Raw genomic sequence first — 27,023 nt, 5'->3', positions numbered from 1 at the left:
ATGCATCTGTGGATGCATGACAAGGTGCGATTGGCCTAACTAACTGCCTCCCCACACTGCTGGCCCATGTTCATCTTGGAGTCAATGATGACCCCAAGATCCTTTTCTGCCTCTGTGCTGACAGGAGTGGAGTTCCCTAACCTGTAGGTATGGTGCTGGTTGTTCCTCCCAAGGTGCATCACCTTGCACTTGTCTGTGTTGAAACCCATCCTATTCTCATCCGCCCACCCTTGCAACCTGTCTAGGTCTGATTGTAGGCTGTTCCATCCTTCCAGTATGCCCACATCCCCCCACATCTTAGCATCATCAGCAAATTTGAACAGGGTGCTTTTTACCCCCTCGTCCAAATCACTAATGAAGGTGTTGAACAGTGCAGGCCTGAGGACCGAGCCCTGCGGAACCCCACTGCCCACGTCCTTCCAGGTTGAGAAGGACCCATTCACTACCACCCTCTGGGTGCGGCCCTCCAGCCAGTTGGCTACCCATTTGACTGTGTGGGTGTCTACACCACAGCCCCCCAGTTTCTTAATGAGAACAGGGTGAGAGACAGTGTCAAAGCCTTCCGGAAGTCCAGGAAGACTATATCCACTGCTACCCCTGCATCTAATGATCTGGTGATCTGATCATAAAAGGCCACCAGGTTGGTCTGACAGGACCTGCCACTGATGAACCTGTGTTGGTTGCCTCTAAGCATGCAGTCCCTTGCTGGCCCCTTCTGGATGTGTGCCAGCATAATTTCCTCAAACAGCTTGCCTAGGATTGAGGTAAGACTAACCGGCCTATAGTTTCCTGGGTCCTCCTTCCTGCCTTTTTTGAAGATGGGAACCACGTTGGCCCTATTCCAGTCCTCCAGTACCTCACCAGAGCACCACGAGTGCTCGTAAAGCCATGCCAGGGGACTTGCAATGTCCTCGGCCATTTCCTTTAGAACTCTAGGGTGGAGATCATCTGGACCGGCTGACTTGAATACGTCCAACCCCTCCAGAAGCTCCCTAACTAAATCCTCGCTAACCTGTGGCCCAGGTGTGCCTCCCCCCGGGCCCGAGTTGGGCCCAGCAGGGAGGTGGCTGTTCTGGTCCCTACTTAGGAAGACGGAGGCAAAGAAATCGTTAAACATGTTAGCTTTGCCGTCTGGTGTGATGACCAAATTACCCAACATGTCCTGCAAGGGCCCCACATTACCCGGGACCTTCTTTTTACCCGCTATGTATTTAAAAAAGGACTTCTTATTGTCCTTAATCTGGGAAGCTAGTCCCAGTTCCATCTCTGCCTTGGCCTTCCTTACTACCCCTGTATATCCCCAAGCAACTACAGAATAGTCCTCCCTGGTGATGACCCCTTCTTTCCATTGGGTGTAAGCCTCCTTTTTAGCAAGGAGATATTCCCAGATGCTTTTGGTGAGCCATGGAGGCTTGTGTGCTCTCCTGCTCCCTTTGAACCTCATTGGGATTACTTTCCTTTGGGCTTGGAGGATTGTCTCCTTAAGGAGCGACCACTCTCCATGGACACCTGGCTCCCCTCCCCTCCGGGACCTCAGCGCTTGTCCAACTGTCCTCCTTAGTTTGTTGAAGTCTGCCCTCCTAAAATCTAGGGCCACTGCCTTACTGCATGCCTTTGCCACCTTGCGCTGGATGGTGAATTCCAGCAGGCGATGATCACTGTCGCCCAGGTGGTCGAGCACCCGTAGCCCCCTCACCAGGTCATCACCTATGGCCAGCACTAAGTCCAACAAGGCGTCTTCCCTCCCTGGTGGGGCTGTGCACCACCTGGGTTAGATGGAGGTCCTGCACTCTGGCCAAGAACCTACGTGAGCATTGAGACCTGCAACTCAGCCTGGTTTTTATCTATGCACCTTTTGTTTACAGTGTTGGATTATTTAAACTTTTTAGCATCGCTGAAGATGAACAGGATTCCTGATTTTTTTAATCTGTGACATTTATTTTTGATGGTATTGCAGCCTCAGTTTTCTTTGTCATATTAAAAATATATAGGATTTTTTTTTCATTCAATTAATCTTATGGTCTTCTAAGTTAATACTGAATACAATAATGATCCAAATAAGGAGCATTTAAGTTCTGCTATAAAACTAACAGTAGGGTTACTACAGTGGTGCTCAATCGTTTGGCTCCTTGGGTCAGATAAGTGGTGTAGGGCTGGTCCGTGGGCCAGATTGGGCCCTGCACACCAGGATCATGCCCCACATTCCAAGATTTGCTACTGGCCTTGGCCTTGCACTGCCCCACACTTCTGTGCCACCCTGCTCAGCCCTGTGCCACCCATCTTGCCTCTGTGCTACCTTACTCAGCCTGATGCAGCTCCACTGAGGCCCACAGAGCCATAATATCTGGTCCATGGGGCTCCATCCAGGTCCAAAAAATTGACAGCAGGAAGCATCAATTAGCTGCCACCACTCCTCAGCTACCAATTTCTTGGACCCAGCCCTGTGGTCCAGATAGCATGGCTCTATGGGCTGGATCTGGCGTGTGTAGGGTTGAGCATTGCTGGTTTACTATATACAGAATGTCAGGTTTTAATGATTTGGATTCATGGGAGTATTGCCGTTAGGATTATTATTATTACTATTAGTTTCTAGGTTTCTACACTTTCAGTATAAAATGTTAATATTATGTTGAAAAAAATGAATGCCTGAAAACCAAATTAGTATATTCCTGTGTTTCTCTATCATAGTTTCATAGTTAGCAGGGTCGGAAGGGACCTGAGCAGATCGTCAAGTCTGACCCCCTGCCATGGCAGGAAAGAGTACTGGGGTCAAATGACCCCAGCAAGGTGATTGTCCAACCTTGTCTTAAAGACCCCCAGGGTAGGAGTCAGCACCACTTCCCTTGGAAGTTGGTTCCAGATCCTAGCTACCCAGTGAAGTAGCGCCTCCTAAAGTCTAATCTGAATTTACCCTCTGCCAGCTTGTGACAGTTATTTCTAGTCACTCCTGGTAGTGTTTGGGGGAACAGGGTCTCCCCCAATGCCTGCTGGCCCCCTCTGACTAGTTTGTAACAGACCACTAGATCTCCTCTCAGCCTTCTCTTGTGGAGGCTGAACAGGTTCAGGTCCCGTAGCCTCTCCTTGTAGGGCCTGCCCTGCTGTCCCCTGATCACACTCATGGCCCTCCTCTGGACCCTCTCCATGTTGTCAACATCCCTCTTGAAGTACAACCCCCAGAACTGGATGCAGTACTCCAGCTGCAGCCTGACCAGTACTGCATTGAGGGAGAGGATCACTTCCTTGGACCTGCTTGAGATGCATCTGTGGATGCATGACAAAGTGCGGTTGACCTTCCTGACTGCATCCCCATACTGCCAGCCCATGTTCATCTTGGCATCAATGATGACTCCAAGATCCTTTTCTGCCTCTGCACTGATGAGAAGGGAGTTCCCCAGCTTGTAGATATGGTGCTGGTTCTTCCTCCCCAGGTGCATCACCTTGCACTTGTCAGTGTTGAATCCCATCCTATTCTTGTCTGCCCACCCCTGTAACCTGTCTAGGTCTGATTGTAGCCTATTCCTTCCTTCTAGCATGCCCACATCCCCCCCACATCTTAGTGTCATAAGCAAATTTGAACAGGGTGCTTTTTACCCCCTCGTCCAAGTCACTGATGAAGATGTTGAACAGTGCGGGCCTGAGGACCGAGCCCTGCAGAACCCCACTGCCCACATCCGTCCAGGTCGAAAATGACCCATTCACCACCACTCTCTGGGTGTGACCCTCCAGCCAGTTGGTGACCCATTTGACTGTGTAGGTGTCAACACCACAGTCCCCCAGTTTTTTAATGAGAATGGGATGAGAGACAGTGTTGAAGGCCTTCCAAAAATCCAGAAAGACTAAGTCCACTGCTACCCCTGCATGTAAGGATTTGGTGATCTAGTTGTAGAAGGCCACCAGGTTGGTCTGCCGGGTTCTAATGAACCCGTGTTGGTTGCCCCTAAGCATAATCTCCCCTGCTGGCCCCTCATGGATAATGCCAGAATAATTCTCTCAAAAATCTTACCCAGGATCAAGGTAAGACTAACTGGCTTATAGTTCCCCGGGTCCTTCTTCCTCCACTTTTTGAAGATGGGAAGCACACTGGCCCTCTTCCAGTCCTCTGGCAACACACCAGAACACCATGAGTGCTCATAAAGCCATGCCAGGGGTTCCACAATGACCTCAGCTAATTCCGTCAGCACTCTGGGGTGGATATCGTCCAGACCAGCTGATTTAAATGCATCCAGTCCCTCCAGAAGTTCCCTCACTAGACCCTCACTGACCCTTGGCCTAGGTGCGCCTCCCCTGGGGCCTCAGGGAAGCCCAGTGGGGGGCTGATCTGGTCCCTGCTCAGGAAAATGGAGGCAAAGAAGTCATTAAATAGGTTAGCTTTGTTGTCTGGTGTGATGACCAAATTTCTTAGTGTGTCTTGCAGGGGCCCCACGTTACCCAAAACCTTCTTTTTGCCCCTTATGTATTTAAAAAAGGACTTCTTCTTGTCCTTCTAGCTCTCCCACTGGAATACATCACTTAACATGGGCAAAGAATTTTGAGACACATGTTTTATCTTAAACAAAAGGCAGAAACATTTATAAGAGGGATGGCCAGACTAAAGTATCTAGTTCATAAGGAAAACTGGGAGCATAACTGACTTGAACTGCTACTCCCAGATAGCATCACTGTACCATCTGAGTCCATATATTTCAGATTCTTGCATAAATGTGTCTGTTTTCAAGCAATTTTTATTTTATTGTCTATTTCATCAAAAAGTCAAAATTCTCCACATAAAGTATGATAAAATGAAAATGGAACTGTGTTAACATTTTCCAGACAGGTATGGAACAATCAAAACAAGATTGAACCCATATTTGTATGATGATAAAACTGTTTTAAGCTACAAATATGAAGCATAGGTTTCACAATCAGACGTTCATAATTCAGATTATTGTTGTGTGATATGAACCTTTTACATATTTGTCAGATGTTTGGCTGCCATTTTCTAGTAACTTAACACTGAATAACGCTTAACAAAATTATTAATTCTTTACTGGAATTGCTGTGAAGGGGCAAAACATGAAAATGTTATGAAATGAAACTTTCTTACCAGTTACAGTTAATTGGATGAAGCAGTTCAGGTGTGCATGCATGGTTTATGGTATGTGTACAAGAGATTAAATACGAAACAAAGTTTAACCTTGGCAACAAGAGATTAGGTACCTTGCCTGCTGTTTGCATAGTTGCAAAAGTACTTGTGATATACATTTTGTTTGGTTTGGCCATCTCTCCTGGAGCACAAGTGGTGTTCTTATCAATTCTCCCTGTGGAAGGCATGGACCCAGGTAGGGTCCATCTTGTCCATCCTAGAAGTAAATGCATGGCTAAGATGGTGATGTCAGTATGAAGGTTTTGGATTCTTCGACAACGGTTGATATTTTGGGGAGGAAGACTGATATCAAGAGATGGTATGCATCTGAACACAACTAGAAAGGGCATCTTTCGATGTCATCTGGCCAACCTAATAAGGAGGGTTTTAAATTAGGTTTCATGTAGGATGGTGAACAAAGCCCTCCTGCAGCAGAGTATACGATTCAGAGGAGAAACGATTAGAAGAACCATCTTAACTCTGGGAAATGGCCAGAGAACCACAGGACAGCAACAAGTGGTACAAAAGTGAAGCAAGTAGGTCAAAATGCAAAATACATCCAGTATATGTATACAAATGTGAAAAGTGTGGGCAATAAACAAAATGAGCTGGACACTGCTGCCTGTGAAAAGAGCTATGACCTGATTAGTATTACAAAGATCTGGTGGGACAAGTCTTATAACTGGATGTCAACACTGAGGTTTACACTTTGTTTTGGAAGGTCAGGATTGAGAGAAAAGGTGGTGGTGTCACCTTGTATGTCAAAAACACATATACTTGTTCCCTGGTTTACTGGAAGATGATAGTAGAGCAGAATGCATTTGGGTGAAGATAAAAAATGAAAAATGCAGCACCAATATAACAGTAGTGATTTATTATAAGCTAACAAATTAGTAAAAAGAGGTGACAAATCTATTCAAAAGCTATGGGAGGGTGAAGATGAGAAACTTCAACTTTCCAGACATTTGCTAGTAGAACAATACAGTCAAATATAAAATACTTAGTTCCTAACTTATGTGGAGGATAACTTTCTCTTGCAGAAGATGGAAGATACAAGTAAGGGATCATCTCTCTTGAATCTTGTCCTGACCAGTAAGGAAAAACTGATGAAGGATGTGGAGGTGATGGGTTCCTTGGGAGGAAGCAATCATGGTGTGATAAAATTCCAGATCCTGAGATGGGGAAAGCAGGAGGTCAGCAAAACTAGGATACTGTATTTCAAAAGGGAGAATTTCACCTGACTCAAAGAGTTAATAAGCGTGGTGCCATAGGAAAACGGACTGATGCATAAAAGCACCCAGAAGTGCTGGGAGCTTCTAAAGAGCACAGAATAGGAAGCCCAATAAGAAACTGGTCTGACATGATGGAAGCACCAAAAAGACAACAAGACACCAGTGCGGCTAAACAAGGAGTTTCTAGGAATGCTCATATGCAAAAGGAAAGCATGTAGGCAATCAAAAATGGGAAGATCACCAAGGAAGCATACCAGGAAATAGCAAGAACCTGTGGTGAAAAAGTAAGGAAGGCAAAGGTAAAAAATGAGCTGTACCTGACAAGGAAGGTCCAGGACAACCAGAAGACATTATATAAGTATATTGGGCAGAAGAGAAAGACAAAGGAACCTGTGGGTCTACTCTTTAACCAGCCAGGAGGAACTCTTAATAGAAAATACAAAGAAGCAAAACTATTCAACAGCTATTAAACCTCAGTCTTCACAAAATAAGTTAAGCAGCAACTAGCCACCTCATAAGAATTATCTAAATAAGGAAGAGGATAAGCCGAGAGATGAAATTATGAGATACAGTCAGAGAGCTTTTGCATGACCAGATGAACTTCATCCCAAGGTACTGAAGGACCTGGGAGGCATTTCAGAGACTGGCAATGATATTCACAAAGTCATGAGAGATGGGCAAGGTACCAACCACTCTAACTGCAGTCTGGCTCCAAACTTTCAGCTAGGTAATATGATTTCATGCATCTCTCTGTTTTTCTGAAAAGGTAGGATAAAGACGCAATCATTGTTGACTGCAGGCAGGAAAAAAATGAAGGAAGGAGGTTATGCAGGAGCAGAGGTAGAAAACGTGCTGCATGGGATGAGTAAGGCAGGACCAAAATGGGAACTGTCTGGTGTGGGGCAGAAAGGAGTAAATTGGCCCAGAAACCAGCAAAAGTAAAAGGAGAAGAAAAAGAACACCAAAGGCTAAATAGTTTTTCACTTTTTCTCACTTAAGTGGCACTTCTATGACTGCCTAATAGCGATTTATGGCACTTATGCACAGTTTGGATTCTATTATCACTTGAATAATTATGCTTCCCCTGTGCTTTCTTTTTTGAACATGCTCAGAAGACTCCACTCTGGCTGTGTAGGCTTTGGAAAAAAATAAAATCACCCCAGCATACACACAAAGCTGTCAAATCCTGAAAGTATAATTGCATAAAACTGACTTGCTGGCAGAAGGGATGAAAGAAAGGTCCTCCTACCTTTTAGCTCAATTGTCTGCTGTTTTTTGTACTTTTCCTGGGGCAGGAGACCCAGATTCTAACCATCCCTCTGACAGAGACACCATGAATCTCACACTGCCTAGCAAAAGACTCTAACCACAGGCAAAAGGCAGAATAAATTTACTTCGTTAAATACAAGTAACCTACTGCTTACAAAAGTTTATGCTATGTATACCTGATTTAGTTCATCTATAAGCTGCAAATCTATCCTGCCTAACTTGAGACTAATATGGCTATTTGCCTCTCTAACCACCAGGCCATGGACTAGACATTACACTAAGCACTGTGCAGCTCTTCTCTGGGCAGCCAGAAAGGGGAGATATGAGCAACTAGGAGGAAGAAAACAATCCAAAAAAGTGTGCCTCCATGAGGTGCTGTTCTAAAATGTCCTTGACCTTCTCCATTGTTGTATTTCCCATAGGTCTGCATATATCTGAATGACCATGTTTTGCCACAGATAGAAATAGAATCTAAAAGCTACTTAAGTAAAAACAAACAAACAAAAAACCCCCGCGTGCATGCAGCTACATAAGTGCCATTTAGGTGTGTAAAGGTGAAACAGGGTTGAGTTCTAACATTGCAAAATGCAATGTTAAACATCCTTAAATTAGGAAAGGACAGAATTAAGGTTGTGCATGTAACCTTAATTTGCCCCTTTATAAATAGTAGTATGATACAATATAGAATTATCACATACGTATTGTATTTTTTCTATATAGGATCCCTGCATAGAGCAAGGCTTTTTAGTGCAGGAAGCCATTGTCTGCAGGACCCTGTCTCAATTGTTGAAGAAGCTTCAAGTTTAATACTGAATGAGGGAGAGGACTGAAAGAAGAGAAGGGATGATCTTATGGTTAGAGAATTTGAAGGCTGCCCTGGAAGATTATTAGATCCTATTCCAGCCTCTGCCACAGAGTTTTTGTATTATCCTGGACAAGACAGATAAACCTACATTTTCACAGCAGTGTACTAAATAGATGTTCCTGATTTTCTGGATGCCCTATATGAAACATATGGGGTCTGATTTATAAAACTGCTGTACAGTTACAGCTGCAATTGAAGTTGATTTGAGGTGTGCATTGGATATAAAAAGTGCTATTAGACTGTGAAGTAGCACTCTGAAAAATCAAGCCTATACAATTAGCTGACACTTTTGGCTGTAATCTCTGGGTCTCATCTGGAGAACTGAGGCACAGAGACATAAAAGTCAAAAGTGCCAGCTATTTTATTTTTTTTTTACTCTGTTTTCCAAGAGTTGAAGTTGTATTGCTATGAGACATTTTTTTTTTCTTTTTGTGCTATGTTAATACCATAGTTAGGAATAAAATACCCAAGCAAAAATTTTCAATGATGGGTCAAAATTAAAAGCTACCATATTTTTTTAAGAATGACTAAGAAGTGAGAATTATCGCTGTTTCTTAAATGTTGCTTCCTGGTTGCTCCATAGCATGTTGGATAGTCTATGTAACCTATTTTGGAATAGCTGATTGAATACTGAAAAAGTTATTGTCTCCAGTGCCTGGAGTACATGTAGACTTAAACTGAGAAATTGTATAACTTTTCACAAGTCTTTAACAGGTTTTTTAGTGTATTTGTTTCTCTAATATTTTTGGTACTCTGAATCCCTCTGTTTGGAACATTCTGTGGAGATGGGAGACATTTTTTACAAACAATAACATCAACAGCTCCAATGCAATAAAAGCATTAAAATATTTAAAAAGCCAGTTGGACATTAAATTTAATTTCAAATACAATGGAAGATACTTACATGTGGGATAGGTGGTAGTGCAGACTGTACCAAAATTGTTAGGTTTTTTGTTTTGTTTAGTTTCGCGTTGCACAGTTCCCTGAAAGTTGTCTGTCTCTTTAATGGTCTCCCAATCTAGGAGTTTCTCTCTCACTATAAAAAAAGGCATTTCCATTCCATGATCACTTCTTTGTCTGTACATTCATCTCAATCTGCTGTAACTCTTCTGCTACTACTTGCTTTTCTAACATTGGCCGCCAAGTTTGCACCCCATTCTTAGAATGCAGGGTCTTTTTTGTTACAAGCAAAATGTGTCTGTTTAGTAGCACAGAGGCAGCAAACTGCCGAAATATAATAGAATATTTAAAGGGTGGGGGCACAATGGTAATTTTTTTTTTTCATAACTGGCCACAAACACAGAATGTCCCCAGCCCATTCAGAAGAGTGGATTTGGATGTAAACCAAATGGCAGGGTGCCAAGGGGCATTTAATTTCTTTCCTTCCTCTTGCTAAGCCCCTGAGTTCCTGTTGATCTCCAAAGGTTCAGAAAGCCAGTTCCACAAACATTCGATACTCATAAACATGCGTGTAGTTACATTTTAATAGCAAATGTAATAATAAAATACAGATAAGATATAAATCACCAAACAGGTAAAGCATACCAAGGAAATGATTAAAATAGATACAATGTGCATTCATCTAAAGATATAACAATCTTCTTAACATTTAAATTACTAAAAAAAAAAAATTTTAAACCCTAAAGTCTTTCAGAATCTCAAAGACAGCCAGCCTGTTAAGGAAAAGGACTTCTTATCTAGGTTTAAACTGGGTTTTAAAAGAGCACTTATCTTGATTTATCTGTAGATAAGCTATTCAGCAGAACTGTAGTTCAAGGCTGAAGAGCAAATATTCTGAGATAAACAGAGAAAGTTATCCTCTATTGCCTGGATCAGTATAAAAAAAGTTTACTAAATAAAGCCAACATTTAAAACAATGTTCCTAATAGGTTCTACTCTAATTACCATATGCCTATTTTTATCCCCCATTTAAGCTATATCTTGAACTAACCCAGATCTAACTGGCATAAAGCCACGATATATTATCTGAGCAACCTTTTACTTTTTTTTAACCTAGAATATCTTTAAATTATTCTCACTTCTTACATTCTTTTGTTTGCTTTTTTCCTTTGACTTTTCTTCTCTTACCCAAACTTTGGTATATAGAATGCAAGCAGGTGCTATACCAGGGGTTAAGCAAAGCTTTCAGGCAGAATGTGAAAAACACGTGCAACCTCGTTATGTAAGATGTTAGTATGCCAGGGCAGATGGCGGGGAAACCACGAGGAGCCTGATCCTCACTGTGGCAGTGTAGCACCAGCCTCTTCCCTGCTGTCTGCCCAGAAGCACATGCACCAAGCAAAATGCCTGTGCCTGCCACACTCTGGCACCCATGCCAGTGGTTGCCTACTCCTGTGCTGTATCACACTGCTATTAAGCAGCCCCACACTCTTGTTTAAAACTTTCTTAAACTCAGTGGCAGGATGAAGCTATCTGATAGCAATGGTTGTTGAATTTTCCTTTCACTTTTCAAGACTCACATTTTTGGGTTCCCACTGCATAAGGTCAGAAGCATAGCAGTCACAGCATCTTTATACAGGTCCAAATTTTTGTTCATCTGCTACACAATTTCCCAGATTTCCTGCCCTCATCCAGCTGCAGAGGTTGCTTTTCAGCACTATTTCCTGCTTTCTTATAGGTATTTCTCATAAGTCAATAAGGATAATTTTTGTTGTGACATGATGCTCCAACTTGTTTTATTATTGCTTTATGATGCTTATATATGCTTTATTGCTTTATGATTTATAAACATAACCACACACACATGTGGAAAGTCTCACCCTTTAACACTGAGCTGCCTCAATTAGACTCAACTATATATTTATACAAAATAATAAGTAAAATAACATTACAAGTGACATGGTTTTCAAAACAATTACCTACGTGGCCACCATGGTTTTCAACAATATTGGTGAATATGGACCATACTTCTCATATTCAGACTTTAAAAGCTCATTTTAGACATTCAGGTTTGATAAATTTACCTGAAACATCTTAATGTTTTATAATTTTCATGTATTAATGGACATGATTATACATGGATTTAAATATGGTTAAAAATCTTCTCCTAAATCCCAACATGCTGTTTAGGGAGCACTGAAATAATTTGCACTACTCATGTTTATCCTGAAAATATTTCCTAACTTTGGGTAGAAAGAAGTGTTTTTTGCTAGAAGGGAACATGTTATCAAAACAAGTGAATTAAGCCCCTGGTGAGTAGAAGTGTTTGCACTGCAGCCCATCCATAATTAATATTCATTCAACAGATGTTCTCAAGCTTTTCTCTTTAGATATGATATAGACAACAAAAATATGCTTTGTTTTGATTCTTAGTTTAAGACCTTTCCCTGCAGCATCATATATAGATGGGATACGGTGATATAACTGACTATAAAATGATTAAACTGTCCTGTCTTTTAAAAATGTGTAAATGATATTTTTAGACAAATGTTTATTTCTCACATATTCCTTCATATGTTTATTTTTGTTATTATTTAATACTATTTAATTCCCCTTGATTACAGATGTATGCTATTATACAACAAAAGATGTTTTCTTACCTAGTATAGCATTTCTGTCATATAATCTTTTTCAGCATATTATTCAGCAAAACTGTCAATTTGTTTCTGAGGCTTTCAACTTTTAAAATGAGGAAACCGACTTGAATACTTCTTCAAAGACAAAGAAAACACCAACCAGCAAAAGCACCTGTACAAATGTACTCAAAAAGACAAAAATTGAAAGCAATGATTTATTTTTTATAATTCATTACAGAGCTACCAGTGTGTCTGCCTGCCAGGGTGGGAAGGAACATTTTGCGAATATGAATCCAATGAATGTAACCCAGAGCCTTGCAAAAACAACGGCACCTGCACAGATCTTTTCAACAGCTATCAGTAAGCATCTTCTATGTTGTTATATGATCAGGTTCCTGCAATAACAAATCATTGCACCCCTACATTTGGTAAATTTAGAATTACTGTATGAAGATGAACAAAAAACTTCTGTCATGCACACAGTGCTCCAAGTCCTGACATGTTCATTTGATATCAGTAGCCATAATAAATTACAGATGGCAAGTGAAACAAATGAATCAATGCAAAACCCTTAGCAGGTAATCTAATCCGGAACTGAAGCTCATCAAAGGAAATATGGAATATCTTTCTACCGTATGTGCCCCTTAACTCTAGGAGATATTTTTGGGGTAAAGGCAGTGGGGGTGGGAACCATGTTACATAGAGAAGTCCCCTTTAGTTGTATCATTATTGCCACCTTGTGGATAAAGAAGATGACAAAGTAGTAAAATAGCCTGTGAATTACAAGCAGGTGTATGAGAGACAGTATGGATTTGACAGTAGAAAGAAGTACTGTTCTCAGTTCAAACTCAAATCTTTATTTTAGTTTAGCACGCTGTGTATTCATAATGTTTTTATATGATAAAATTCTTCTGGCAATGTAAAACAATTTTCAGTCAGTTTTTGTTGCTCATTATTATGGTGTGTGAATGTCATCTTTTACATCAGTACTAAAATGGTCTTTCCAAAGCTGAATGTAAATTCTAAGTGAAGTAGGTAAGCATCCTGGAAAGCACAACAGATGTAAGCTACTGTATACCATTCCATTATTTCATTGCTTTTTTTGCAAGCTACAGTATGTTCAATACAGTGAACATAGCAAGACAGAGAACCTGCTACAGAGTAACACATTAAACAAACATTAAGGTACAGCGAGCATTATATAATCAGAAGGAAAATTCAGTAGAAAGTCCTGTAGTATTGTTTTATGGCTTTTTATGTACAGGTGAAATATGCCTTACGATTACAGCTGTGTGCATAAATGAATTGTTTTGTTTGCTGACTGAACCAAAAAATGGTAAAAAAGCCTTCAACTTGAAAAAGATTTCAGCTGACCTGAAACAACCCTCTTCCCCTGTCTTTGTAAACCCCTTGTAAACATGCAAAGGCAATTTGTAGTTAGCAAATGAACAAACATATTTTGTAACTGTTAAAATGAAATGGTTTGATTTTTCTGGGTCCTCCCCTTCATCTCCTACCCTTGTTTCAGCCTAAACAGTTTTCTGAATTTGATCCAAACATTGTTAGTTTTCCTGAAAATACATTCTTCAGTGAATAGACTATTCATCAAGTAGAATTTGCCCATTCTTTTGTTATGGTAGTATTCCAGGTGCTTGTGCTAAGGATGTACAGCTTTAAGATGCCGTTCATGAGGGTTTTTTTAAGTTTGTTGCACCATGAAAAGTTTTTAAAGTAGTTTATTTGTAACTAACCTGTAGAATGAACTAAATGTAATTATTTACTTCTTTTATGTTATATTGGCTTTATTAGCACTGCTCTTCTGCTGTAGAGGGCCATAAACCCATGCCATCCCACACAACTTCCACCAAAGAAAACCCCTGATTTAAAAATGATATTTGGAGAGCATAAATCTACGAGAATACCTCCTACCTATCTTCACTGCATCTGGAGGTCTTGTGGTTGTTATCATCAGAGAAGGATAAAAGTGCTACACTCAAGAAAGTTTTGGTTATTACTTGGGGAAAAGACAGCTGAATGGAAACAAGAACATCCTTGAGTTCTAATGCATTTGCAGTTTAGTCATGTCCCCCTACTGTATCCATGCGACAAGATATAATGGTATTTCTCTTTTATTCTTGCACTGTGCTCTGCTATAATAGAGATGAAGACCCCAGTTATTTAAAAGAAAATCCTTAGCAGAATACCTTCTGGGACTGGACCATGCTAGCAAAATGTTCTTAAAATAAATGATTCAAAGCAGGAATTCATCCACTCCTTCAGAACTCTACCTCTTGTATGTCATAATATAATTGCGATACTAAGCATAATTATAGATGATTATAATCACAATCCATGATAAATCTAATTTCAGTAAAAGTAATTATGCTTTTCAGATGAGACATCTGAAAATTTGACTTCCAAAACTGATCCTCAGCCAAGGGGAGATCCAGGTAGGGTGCACTAGTGCACTTGCACCCCCTCTGATTTCTGCTCCACCCAAAGTTTAAAACCAACTGCTTGGCAGTAACGTTTTTTTGTCAAGCAGTGCTGAGGAAGTAACTTGGTTTCATGGCTCTTTATAATCTTTCAGAGCCTGTCTAAACTTTTTGTTCAACAAGTGTTAATGACTCTCTCTTCCTTTGAATGGTCTTGATGTTCCACCAATCAAACTATTCTTTGTTCTCCTATTTTGCTGTTTGTTAGCTGCTTGTGGTAATAAAGCTCCTATATCACAGTCCTACAGATTGTGTTTAACTCATTCCAAAGAAATTATATTTGTTTTTGCTTCAATCTTAAATTGAATAATATAGCCTTAGTAAACGATCTAATTTAATTTTAACTGGAGAAAAACATGGGTTGTTTTTTATGTGATGATAAACCTCACCATCTGCACCCCCGCTTTTCAAACTTCTAGGTCTGCTCATGTCCTCAGTTGTTTTTCTGCTGTTAAGAACTGGTGTGACTGTCAGGGACACTGATCAGGCAGCCCATACTGGGCCCAGTACTGTCAGGGAGTCTGAGCAGGCCAGTCAACAGTTCTGCTGAGGCTTGGTTCCTGACACTGTTTTCTGACTTATTTCTTGACTTTGGCTTTGCATTTCCCTGTGGGTCTTGGTCTGGGACCCAGAATCCAGTTTGGCTTTGTTTCATAGATTTTATAGACATTATGGCTGGAAAGGACCTTGGAAGATCATCGAGTCCAGCCCCATGCCCCAGGGGCAGGAAGTCAGCTGAGGTCATAGGATCCCAGCAAGATAAACATCCAATTTTATCTTGAAGGTGCTCAAAATAGGTGCTTGAATCATCTCCGATGGCAGGCTATTGCAGACCTTGGTGGCTCAGACAGTAAAGAAATTCTTCCTTATGTCCAGCCTGAAATAGTCTTGCTGGACTTTATAATTGTTAGCATTCTCCCATATCCTAGTGGACACCCCTTATAAATTTCTAGGTGGCCATCAGATTGCTCCTGAGTCTGCGCTTTTCCAGGCTGAAGAGGCCCATAGCACAGGCCCTCCTGTGTCTAAAAAGAAAGACCTACAAAGAATGGAGGATAGGATTCACCTCCAAGGAGGAATATTCTGCACTGGTACAGACCTGCAGGGAATGGATCTTTCCCAGCAACTCACTGCCTCTCTCACCAAAGAGCAGACTGTGGTCATGGAAGGCAAAGCCTTCCCAATGACACCAGTGCTGCAGTCTTTGGTTCACTACCTGGCTCCTCCTCTCCCTCCTTGGCTCATAACCTAAGACTGGGAGGATTGAAGAAAATGCCACCTGTGCCCCCAGACACTTAAGCCCCACTCCCAAAACCCTGTAGTGCTAGGAGCACTCTGAGCCATGTCATGGGTGCCCACATGGATAAGGAGCATAGTGTAGTGGTCAGTGGGGTGGAGGTGGCCAGGGATCTTCTCCACAATGACTTGAATTCAGTCTCCTGGGAAGCAACAGACTTCCCGGGTTAAGGGGTCAGGACAGCAAATTGTCCCCTCAATCCCCCTCAGGATGGAGTCTCCCATGACAAACACTTTGAGTTCTGTCTTGGGGAAAGCAGGGGTTGGTAGCTACAGCACAGCCTCTGTTGCCTGCAGGAGTTGGCAACTCAGCAGGCTCTGCTGGGGCTGCAAGAGTTTCATACCTGTTGCAAAGCTCCAGCAGGGCAGGGACCTTGGTGCGGCGGACCTTGGGGCTGTTGACCACCTTGGTCCAACCCCTGAACTGGACAGAATGGGAGGTCCCAAAGACCTCCCTTGTCCTGGAGGGTGACCATGATCTACCTTCTGTCTCCTGGGGGAGAAGGGACTGGCAATAGGAGTTGATCTCCTGCTTACAGTCCCTGATGGCATGCAGTCTCTGGACTGCAGCCTGCAGCTCCTTCAGCTGGCATGCCAGAGACCCCAAAAGGGAGCAGACCTCACAAGGGGAGGAGGCCATCCTCCTGGGTCCCAGAGCCTGAAAGTGATAGGCGGCCCCCACAGCTGAGAGCAAGAAGCTCCATCTGTGTGGAGCCTGGAACCATTGGCTCCATCTGGGTGGAGGCCTCTGAGGAGCCAGAGGGGGAAGCTGCAGGCCCCAAGGGAACCCTCAGGTTGTGGTGTGTGCCCATCTGTGGCATGCCGCTGGTAGGCTGGCTACATCTGGGAATGCCTACCCTAGGGGGCTCACAGGCAGGGCCTCAGGCCCTCCCATGCACCCTCCTGCACAAACTCTGCATTAACTCACGTGCTGGGCAGACAAATACACCAGTTTATGCAGCCTGTTCGTGTGGCTCCAGTCACGTGGCTCCCTGGGGCCTGGGCGAAGTAGGGGCCAGGGCAGGGTAAGACCCTCCTGGGCTCCAGCTTAGCCTCCTCCCCGCGGCTAAGCTGGGGCTAGTCCCTCCCACCGGGCACCCCGCTTACCTTTGGCTGCTACTGGAGGTCGGCAGGGGTGCTCTGCAGAAGTTGGGGGTTGCTGGGGAGCTTTGGGGGAGTGGGGGCACAGCAAGCTTGCACCCACATGTCTCGTGCCTGTACTGGAACCTGTTTTTGGACTTCACCCTATGGATTTCTCTTTGGATTTGTATTCAGCATCTGACCCCTAGATTCTGAACCTGAACTGCATTGTGGACTTTGCTTCTGTGTTTCCCTCTGGATTTGGTGTGTGGATCCTGCCCTTTGACTCAGCCCCAGGCCCTGCTTCCCCTCAGTGGCCTAACCATTAGGTCAGACTACCTTCACCCTAGTTCCTTACAGTGATTCATAGATATTAGGGTTGGAAGAGACCTCAGCAGATTGAGTCCAACCCCCTGCCCCAGGCAGGAAAGAGAATTGTGCTTAGATGACCCCAGCCAGGTGCTTGTCCTGTCTCCTCTTAAAGACCCCAAAGATAGGGGAGAGCACCACCTTCCTTGGAAGCTTGATCCAGATTCTGGCAACCCTTACCAGAAAGAAGTTCTTCGTGATGTCTAACCTGAATATGCTCTCTGTCAGTTTGTGACTCTTATTTCTAGTTACTCCAAGGGGTGCCTTGGTAAAAAGAGTATCTCTTATCTCTTGCTATCTCCCTTTATGAATTTGTAGATGGCCACAAGATCCCATCTCAGCCTTCTTTTGTGGGGGTTGAAGAGATTAAGGTCTCTCAATCTCTTCAGGTAGGGCCTTACCTGCAGGCCCTTAACCATATGAGTGACCCTCCTCTGGACCCTCTCAAGGTTATCTACATCCCTCGTGAAGTATGGCACCCAAAAGTGGATGCAGTGCTCCAGCTGCAGCCTCACTGCTGCATAGAGCACCTCCCTGGACCTGTTTGTGATGCACCTGCTAATGCATGATAAGGTGCATTTAGCTTTACTGATCACTTCATCACTTTGATAACTCATGTTCCTCTTGGAGACAGCTATGACTCCAAGATCCCTTTCTGCTACAGTGCTGCTGAGAGGGTCATCCCCAAGCCTCTAAGTGTGTTGGTGATGCCTAGAAGTAAATGAACCTGAAGGAAGTAAAGGTACCCTGTTAATTGCATGTTTACTCTGATGTAGAAATGAGAATTCCTATCTCATGTTCATCAAGTTTTTTATTAACTGCTCCTTTATCAGTAAGCCATTTTCCTGTCATATTCTTTTCTTCTAAAATGAAATAAATCATTTGTTATAATATGGCACTTCTTATTTTGAAGGCTGAAAGTTTTGCACTAAAAATGTACTGTTTTTGTATGTTGGCAGTTTATCAGACAAATGTTAACATAGTTGACTACAGTAGTTATTACTGCATAGCTATGATGTTAAATTCCACAGAGTGTGGCCATTATTTTCAAAGCAATTTGTGATATAGTAGATTTTTAAATATGGTGACATACTCTGGGACATTGGAAAAGGCCTGGGTTTCAGAGGATGAGTCCTATAAACTTTCTGAAAACCAGAAACTCTAATCTGTCTCAAATTGGGCACCCAAAATTGATACTCGAAAGCTAATTATTAACCATGAGTTTTATGAGTTAGTGGAACAGATATTAACACTTTCTGATGCTGTGTATCTTATTTATCCCTTAGTGGTTGTCAAAGTAAGCTGAAAACACTATTTCAAGAATCACAGAATAATTCTTGTGCAGTAATTCAAGATGGGATATGTTAGTATCCTTTTTTGTAGTTCTTGGCTACTAATGAATCCTGCTGTTCCCCTTAATTTTACAAAACTAACATGTCTAGACTTTGTGACACTGGAGATGAATAAATCAAACCATCTACATGAAGGGTTACACATTTCTTTAAATCTTTCTGATAAGAGCCTTATCTACTTAGCCCAATTGATTTTTGTATCAAGCCTTTTGCTGTTACAGTTAAAGGATCTACAAGTATTCAAGACTGAATGCTTTCATTCATCTGATTCCATTGCTATTGAGATGAAATGACACTACTGACAGGGAGAAAGCCCACACATTTTTTGATTACACATATTAAGCAAGTATAGTTTTATGAAGTTTATATTAATTAATCAGCATCTAAAATATAAAAAAGTTACTAAATGTACAATCAAGATGAATGCTGTACTCATTTTTAATTACAAAACAAATTGTTCAGTTCATATGTTGAGAAAGAGTCTTTTTTCTTCTTGGTTTTAGTATTGACAGAAAAGAAACTTCAGTACTGTCCCATTCATTTATTTTCTCTACCCTATGTTTCACTTTCTAATTCTCAACAGATCATAAACCCTAAAATTATGCCTCCAAGCTTTTACAGCCAGATGCATCCATGACCAGTTGCAATTTCTCAGTTGTTACTAATTCCTACTTTCCTGGCTTTTCTGAAATACCTTTCATTCTGTCCTAAAAACAACATATCCTAATTAAGGCCTTTGGGTCTCCCTTGCCAGAATAAGTTAGTAGTGGCTTGGAACTTTGTTACAAATCTTGTACAGACTCTGGAAAATAACAGGTGTTAGTTCTTTCACTTACTTCTACATTTCCCTAACTGCTTAGCAGGACTATTAGTTATATATGATACTCTATATGATGGCAGGAAAGGCTACTGCATAACTTCATTCATTCCCTTTAAACAGCCTTTCAGCTCTTTTCCCAACAATATCCCATGTCCTCCCTTTCATAAACTTTAGAAGAAGCATATGGATGAAAATGTTTAGGCCATCTTATATGTTCATACTCATCCATGTTAAGTATCTTGCTAAAACACAGATTGTATTATCAAGGTTCAAATAATTATCCAAATAATATTGAATTATTATCACCTCTTTTTGTACCCAGTTCACAACAAAGTTGAGTAAGTGCTCAAAGGAATATTTTTTTCTTCAAGCCTATCCCTAATTATTACTATTATACAATTTCTGAGTTACCCTGTGAATAATTTAAAGCCCTTTTCTGTATTAGCATCCTTAAAATATTAGTGAAAAACAGCAACAGTCTGATCCAACAAAATTATGAGACATTAAACACAGCTGAAGATCAATAAAATCATTAACTGGCTCACCAGGAGCATGTGAGATAAATGACTGACTAATCTAAACTTCCTTGGAGCCTACATTCAGAGGGACTATCCTCCCCAAACTGTGACTACCACATCCCATCAGTCACAGCTCTGTCAAAAGAAAGACCTCCTGCTTTTTCCAAATTCAATTGCTGTGCCTTTGCAAATAATCTGAGAGTTAAGATGCATTGTCTTCCAATTGCCAAAAGCAGCCTCTCCTAATAGATTAGAGGTCACAAAAACTGCAGAATAGCCTGCCCTTTTCCTGTCTTACTGTTACACTACACTACACTACACTACAGATTGTTTTACTTATTTTGACAAGTGTTAGGGCTTATCCAAAGATTGGCATATGCATTTCTATCCAGATACTTGGACAAGATACGGTGGTCTTCTGAATGCCTTTCCCAATTGCAAATATCTAACATGCTACCAATATAGATTAGCCAAAAACACTGTTGCAGGACACTAAAGTGCCCTGCTCCTAAAGAGTTACAGGTGCCAGTTCCTGGGGCAACCACAGTTTGGTCAGCTGACCAGAAGGGGGCAGGGCCAGGCCTATATAAACAAGCCCAGGCTGAGGCAGTTCCCTATTAACTTCCGAGGGAGAAGAAGCTCTGCTGGAGTAGACAGCCTAGAGAAGCTTGATGGTCCGAACAGCTTTGGTTTGAGACTTGGGTGGAGAAAGCCCTGGTAAGGGTTTGATTGATGATTAGTCAGGTGGCTTAGAGTTTGCATTTATCCAGGAGGCTTAGTTCTGAGTTGAAGCCGATAAGCTCGTTAATGCTTTTGGTTGTTTGTTGTTACACCGGAGGATCGGGTGAGGCTAATAGGGGTTTGGAGGAGGCCTCATTAGGGGCTCCACAGTGGTGTGGGGACCCCAGTGCACTGACCCCAGCCCTGAGAAGGGGCCCAGTGGATTGAGGGCCAGGTAAGGCTGAGGCGGCCTGAGCCATATGGGAATCATAGACCCGAGGAGGGGATTTAGGGGCCAGACACCTGAGCCCCAATTATGAGGAGCACCAGAGTGGGCACTGGCGAGAAGCCTAGAGGGTGCTTGCGTTAAGCCCCAGGGAGGGCGCACAGGAATAGAAGCCCCAGGGAGGGGATTTGGGGTCTACGGCCACCTGAGTCCTGTTCGTGAGGCAGGGCCTCAGTGCGGGCGGGATCGAGAAAGAGAGCCCCCGTGGGGCACAGCCATGAGAGAGGCCAGAGAGCATCCACAGGGAGTGTGGGCATCTCTGAGAAGAGAGAGACCAGGGAGCGTCCGCGGGGAGCATGGGCAATCAAGATGAGCCCAGAGGGGACACGGGCTATAGCAAGGCAAGCGAGGGGCCGCCATGAGGGCGCGGTAAGCGTTTTGCCTAGACAACGGCCAGTACATCTGCGAGGCGTGGGGCATGGTATCGGGGTGGTAGGAGCCACGTGTAGCCCTTAAGGCTTTAGTGCACGGAGACAGTTAAGATGGGGCACAGACTGGGATACATCTGGGGTACCATGTCCAAGGGGTCAAAAAGGCAGCCCCCCATAACACTAATACCATCAAAGACATGGTGGGTGAGAACAAGGGTGCATTGACACCAACTTGGCAGGGTAGGGGTGCCAAGAGAGATCACGGTTGCTCCTAGGTCCCCGTCCTGTGACAAACACATTATTCATGTATACTGTTCACATGGGGGACACATCTACATGAGACATTTAACTGTGAATTAGCATAGCTTACTGTAAAGGAAACACATGGATCTACTTGTGCACATGCTTACTTAACAGTAAATCTCCCTAATCCCAAGTGAATTTGCTATCTGCAAATGCAAGTAGCAAATTTACTCAACATCAGTAATGGTGCTGTATTGCTTGTGTAGGTGCCTGGCCAGGAGCCAAATGAGCTCCTGGTCAGCCATCCACCAGGGGGTGGGAGATAACTCCCTGCCTCCAGCAGTTACCTGCTGCCAGGGCAGGCTTTGCCATATAAGCCCAAGTGAGGACTATGCCAAGGTAGCAGGGAGCTCCAAGCCCCCTGCTCCCAGATCATGATTGTGGAGTGGAGGCTGGGAGATCTTTATCTCTCAGACCTCACTCCACCATCGCAATTCGGGGAGCAGCAGGCTAGAAGACCCTTATCTCCCAGCAACAGCTCTGTAACTGTGGGGCCACTGCTGGGATATGATGGCCTAGTGCTTGCTCCCTGCCAGCCTCTGGGTTAGCATGCAAGGGGAACCTGGAGTTCCCCCTGGTGGCCACATTGTAGGGCTGTAGGGAAAAAGGAGCAAACAGACTTCCTAATTTCTGCATGTGTAGATACCTACCCAAAAACAGTTACTGTGAAGTAGTTTACTGCACAGTAAATCTAGGCTGGAGTAAATGCAAGTGTAGATGTGCCTACTATGCATTAAACTTTTTCTTGTTGTTTGCCAGGGACTATCTTGCAGAAGATATTAATTTATTAGTTCACCATGAGTAATCTGATTTTTTTTTTTTTTGCCAGATTTGTAATGGAAGCCTTGGGTTTTGTTTTGTTTTCTTTTTTTTCTGAATTTCACAACCTTTTACTCTTCATATCTGAATTATTTGAGGAATCATTTATCCTGAACCATGCTTTTATTCTCTAGCAACACTTTTTAAATTAGTAGCCATAATAACACCTTCTTGCCTACTTTTACTCATTTAGATTTCCTCTGATATTCATTTTCTGCCAATTTACAATCTCTGCAATTATGTTATCTCACATAGTTAGTTGTACTCTGCTTCTCTTGTGCTCAAGCTTAGTCCAGTCCAACCTATAATGTATTTTCTCTAAAATTACACTCTTTTCTGTCTCTTGGCCTTTAAATCCAGATCAGCTCTTCAAAATCAAAAGCTAGTTTTCCTATGGTAGAACATATGTATCCTCAACAATAAATACTTCATATATAGATAACCCTAAATGGCTAGGATTCTGGAAGGTTCCATAAGCTCCTGTCCTGATTTATTTAAAAAAAAAAAAAAACCCTAGGGAAAGAAAAAGATTGGGCTTTGATTGCAATGTTTACACAGCAGGGCAACAAAAAATTGTTTTTGTTCTGTACTAGACAAACCATATTTAAAGAGGAAGTTAAAACAATTCCTTAATATGCACATGCACACATGCATATATGGCTTTGAGTTTTATATGCCTAAAATATGTTTCTCTCTTAAACAACTGGATTTTTCACAGCATCATAGAAATGGCAATAAATTGGAATATATAATGTAATTTGAATGCTGAGTTCAGCCTGCCTTCTGTTGTCACTGGTGCTATTTTGGACTGTTGCTGTCCCCTTTCTTTCTCCTTTCCCTTCCTGAGAAGCAGTCAACAGCTTCAGCTGCAGATGGGAACTATATGGCACTTACAGGTCCCAGATGCCACACTCTGGAACACTTTTTGCCAGCAGCATCTGGCTGTTTTTCCTGGCAATTCCTGTAGGTCCCTTGGCCAGCTCTTCCTCAAATTACTGCAGAACTGTTTCATGATTTGGCTATTGTGCATCTGACTGGCCTTTACTTTTAACTTGGTGTTTATTTGTTAATATATTGGTATAGGGTCCCACACAAACTTCTTCTCTGGACCATCTTCAAGGAGTTAGGTAATGGAAATGAGGATTTCAAAATGTATCTGAAACAAATTTGTGAATCACCAAAAAAGAGAACTGTCCATCTTGTACCTCCACATCCTCTGAAACCCATGCATCCAGACACAAATATTATGCTTTTAGTTCATATTTGGAGTAATGTTCCAAACCACCAAAAATACATGCCATGATTCCTCTTACATGTGAAACTGGATCCAAGGTTTTAGCTGCCAAAGGCCTTTCTACATTTCAGTGAAACATACTAAACAGCAACTAATGTTTTGTTGCCCCAGGACAGTCTTTGGAAAACACAGCAATATTTTTACTCATAAAAGAAATAAAATGTGAAATTTAAAAAACAAACAAACAATCTATGGCATAGAATTTTTGCAAGATAAAGTATCAACTTATTCTTCCTGCATGACAGAATTCGTCCTTGAAAATCATTGAGGGATAACATTAAAAAGAAATGTTTTATTTCCCCTTTCATCCAAAAGCAGCTGATGAGCCATGGAGATGTTCACTTTGGTGGATGCAGGTTAAGCGTGTATGTGCAGTGATAGTTTCTTTTTGTAGCAAGGTGCTTGAGATGCATGCAGTCTCAGAAGCTTTCCATATCCACCATGTATGTGAACTTTCTTTAACCCCCCGCAACCTCCCCGTTAATAAACTAACAGATGACACATTTCCAGAGTAAGGGAAGTACAAATATGTGAATGTTTCTCCCTACACAGTCATTCCTACTGCAGGAGTAGGTCTAGGGCTCCCCCTGTACTTGCTTCAGCCAGAGACAGTGGCAGGGGTGTGCAGGTTCTTCCTTTTAGCACCTGTTTCTGGCCAAAGATAGACCCCTGTGGGAGGGGGCAGGCAGGGAGCAGGCTTTGGAAGAAAGTACCTGCACACTGCTGCTGTTGTTTCCACCATGTCTTGAACCTCATACAGCTGCAACCCCTGGCTAAAGAGGGTTAGAAGCAGCTCTGGGACTCCCCCTGCATCTGGATCTGCCAGGGACAGCAGTGGTAGTAGGGAGCACATCCACACCACTATATCCTCCTTTCTGTGTCCACTACTAATAGAAATTGAGTTCTGGGCATAAAAGACTCGAGGAGGAAAGGGCCTAAAAGAAAGGGCTTAACAAAAAAAAAAGGCATGCCACTGAAAATATATTTGACTTAACTGGCAGAACTGAGGTGGAGGAGTGGAAGCAAAAGCATCCATAAGCCTCCCATCTCTTGGTTCTACACATTTATGTTAGGAGATGGATGAGTACCAACTGGCTATTACTGTAAGTTACTAAGATCTGTAATCTACTTGGTTTAGAAATTATTTCCCTGCTATACAATCACTGAACTGTATTGTATGCAAACAGCAATCCTTCTGTGCCTCTTCCACAGAAAAGGGAGGGGGAATGATGCATGGTTTGAACTTGGATTCCCCAGTGTCAGAAAAATCCCTTGCTAGCCTTTTAGAACAGTGTTTGGTAGTCTTGTGTCTCTCATTTTCTCAGGGCTCAATACTCCAACGTAACATTGCATTCTTTAAGAGAAAAGGATAGAAGGGCAAATGAAGACGTGTGATTTCTCAGAGATTGAGAAGCTGGGGTGAAAGAGAGAGATCTGTCAATCATTTGAAGGGACACAGTATCTAAAATCGTTGGAGTAAAAGCTAGGACATTTTTGACTAAGGAAAAAGACAGAGACAGAATGTGACACAGAGCCCTGGGAGAAATAATAAGAGGGCAAGGGGAAGGCTACATTTTTTTCATAGTTTCATAGTTTCTAGGGTCGGAAGGGACCCGAGTAGATCATCTAGTCTGACCCCCTGCCATGGCAGGAAATAATACTAGGGTCAAACAACCCCAGCAAGATGTTCATCCAACCTCCTCTTAAAAACCCCCAGGGTAGGAGCCAGAACCACTTCTCTTGGAAGTTGGTTCCAGATCCTAGCCGACCTGACTATGAAGTAGCGCCTCCTGATATCTAACCTAAACCTGCCCTCTGCCAGCTTGTGACCCTTATTCCTGGTCACTCCTGGCATTGCAGGGGGGAATAGTGACTCCCCCAATGACCGCTGATCCCCCCTGACTAGTTTATAACAGGCCACAAGATCCCCCCTCAGCCTTCTCTTGTGGAGGCTGAACAGGTTCAGGTCCCGTAGCCTCTACTCATAGGGCCTGCCCTGCTGTCCCCTGATCATGTGAGTGGCCCTCCTCTGGACCCTCTCGATGCTGTCCACATCCCTCTTGAAGTGAGGCACCCAGAACTGGACGCAGTACTCCAACTGCGGCCTGACCAGTGCCACATAGAGGAGGAGGATCACCTCCTTGGACATCCGTGGATGCATGCCAAGGTGCGGTTGGCCTTCCTAACTGCCTCCCCACACTGCCGGTCAATGTTCATCTTGGAGTCAATTGTGACTCCAAGATCCTTTTCCACCTCTGTGTTGACAAGAGGGGAGTTCCCCAACCTGTAGGTATGGTGCCAGTTGTTCCTCCCCAGGTACCTCACCTTGCACTTGTCTGTGTTGAATCCCATGCTATTCACATCCGCCCACCCTTGTAGTCTGTCTAGGTCTGATTGAAGCCTGATGCTTCCTTCTAGCGTGCCAACATCCCCCTACATCTTAGTGTCATCAGCAAATTTGAACGGGGTGCTTTTTACCCCATCATCCAAATCACTGATGATGTTGAACAGTGTGGGCCCGAGGACCGAGCCCTGCGGAACCCCAATGCCCATGTCCTTCTAGGTTGAGAAGGACCCAACCACTACCACCCTCTGGGTGCGGCCCTCCAGCCAGTTGGTGACCCAATTGACTGTGTGGGCATCGACACCACAGTCCCACAGTTTCTTAATGAGAACGGGGTGAGAGACAGTGTCGAATGCCTTCCGGAAGTCCAGGAAGACTATGTCCACTGCTACCCCTGCATCTAATGATCTGGTAATCTGATCATAGAAGGTTGGTCTGACAGGACCTGCCACTGATGAACCCGTGTTGGTTGCCTCTAAGCATGCAGTCCCCAGCTGGCCCCTCATGGATGTGTGCCAGAATAATTTTCTCAAACAACTTGCCTAGGATCGAGGTAAGACTAACTGGCCTATAGTTTCCTGGGTCCTCCTTCCTTCCCTTTTTGAAGATGGGAACCATGTTGGCCCTCTTCCAGTCCTCTGGAACCACACCAGAGCATCACAAGTGCTCATAGAGCCATGCCAGGGGTCCTGCAATGACCTCGGCTAATTCCTTTAGGACTCTAGGGTGGAGATCGTCCAGGCTGGCTGACTTAAACACATCCAGCCCCTAACATCAAGAAGTTTTCTGGGCAAAAACATGAGAATCCAGGATGATGTAAACTCAGAACAGAGAGGAAGGAGTTGGCTGCCTTAACTGGAGGAAAAAACAAAAGAAAAAAAAAGGATGAATACAAACCACTTGTACATACAAAGTGTATTCCATATGTGTGG

General features: G+C 43.0%; 1 protein-coding gene across 1 annotated transcript in view; it reads left to right on the top strand.

The window, feature by feature from the left end:
• The window catches only part of EYS (EGF-like photoreceptor maintenance factor), a 1,897,540-nt gene that overhangs the window by 674,663 nt on the left and 1,195,854 nt on the right, over window positions 1-27,023 (top strand). Inside the window, exon 22 of the mRNA XM_090034512.1 lies at window positions 12,263-12,384. Within this exon, the coding sequence (XP_089890638.1) occupies window positions 12,263-12,384 (122 nt within the window). The remainder of the gene's footprint in view (window positions 1-12,262; window positions 12,385-27,023) is intronic.

This window comes from Crocodylus siamensis, chromosome 1 (genome assembly GCF_052110815.1).
Source record: "Crocodylus siamensis isolate JL-2025a chromosome 1, ASM5211081v1, whole genome shotgun sequence".
Classification (NCBI taxonomy): domain Eukaryota; kingdom Metazoa; phylum Chordata; order Crocodylia; family Crocodylidae; genus Crocodylus; species Crocodylus siamensis.
Note: the sequence above shows the minus strand (reverse complement) of the source record. Positions and strands in the feature narration are given on the sequence as shown.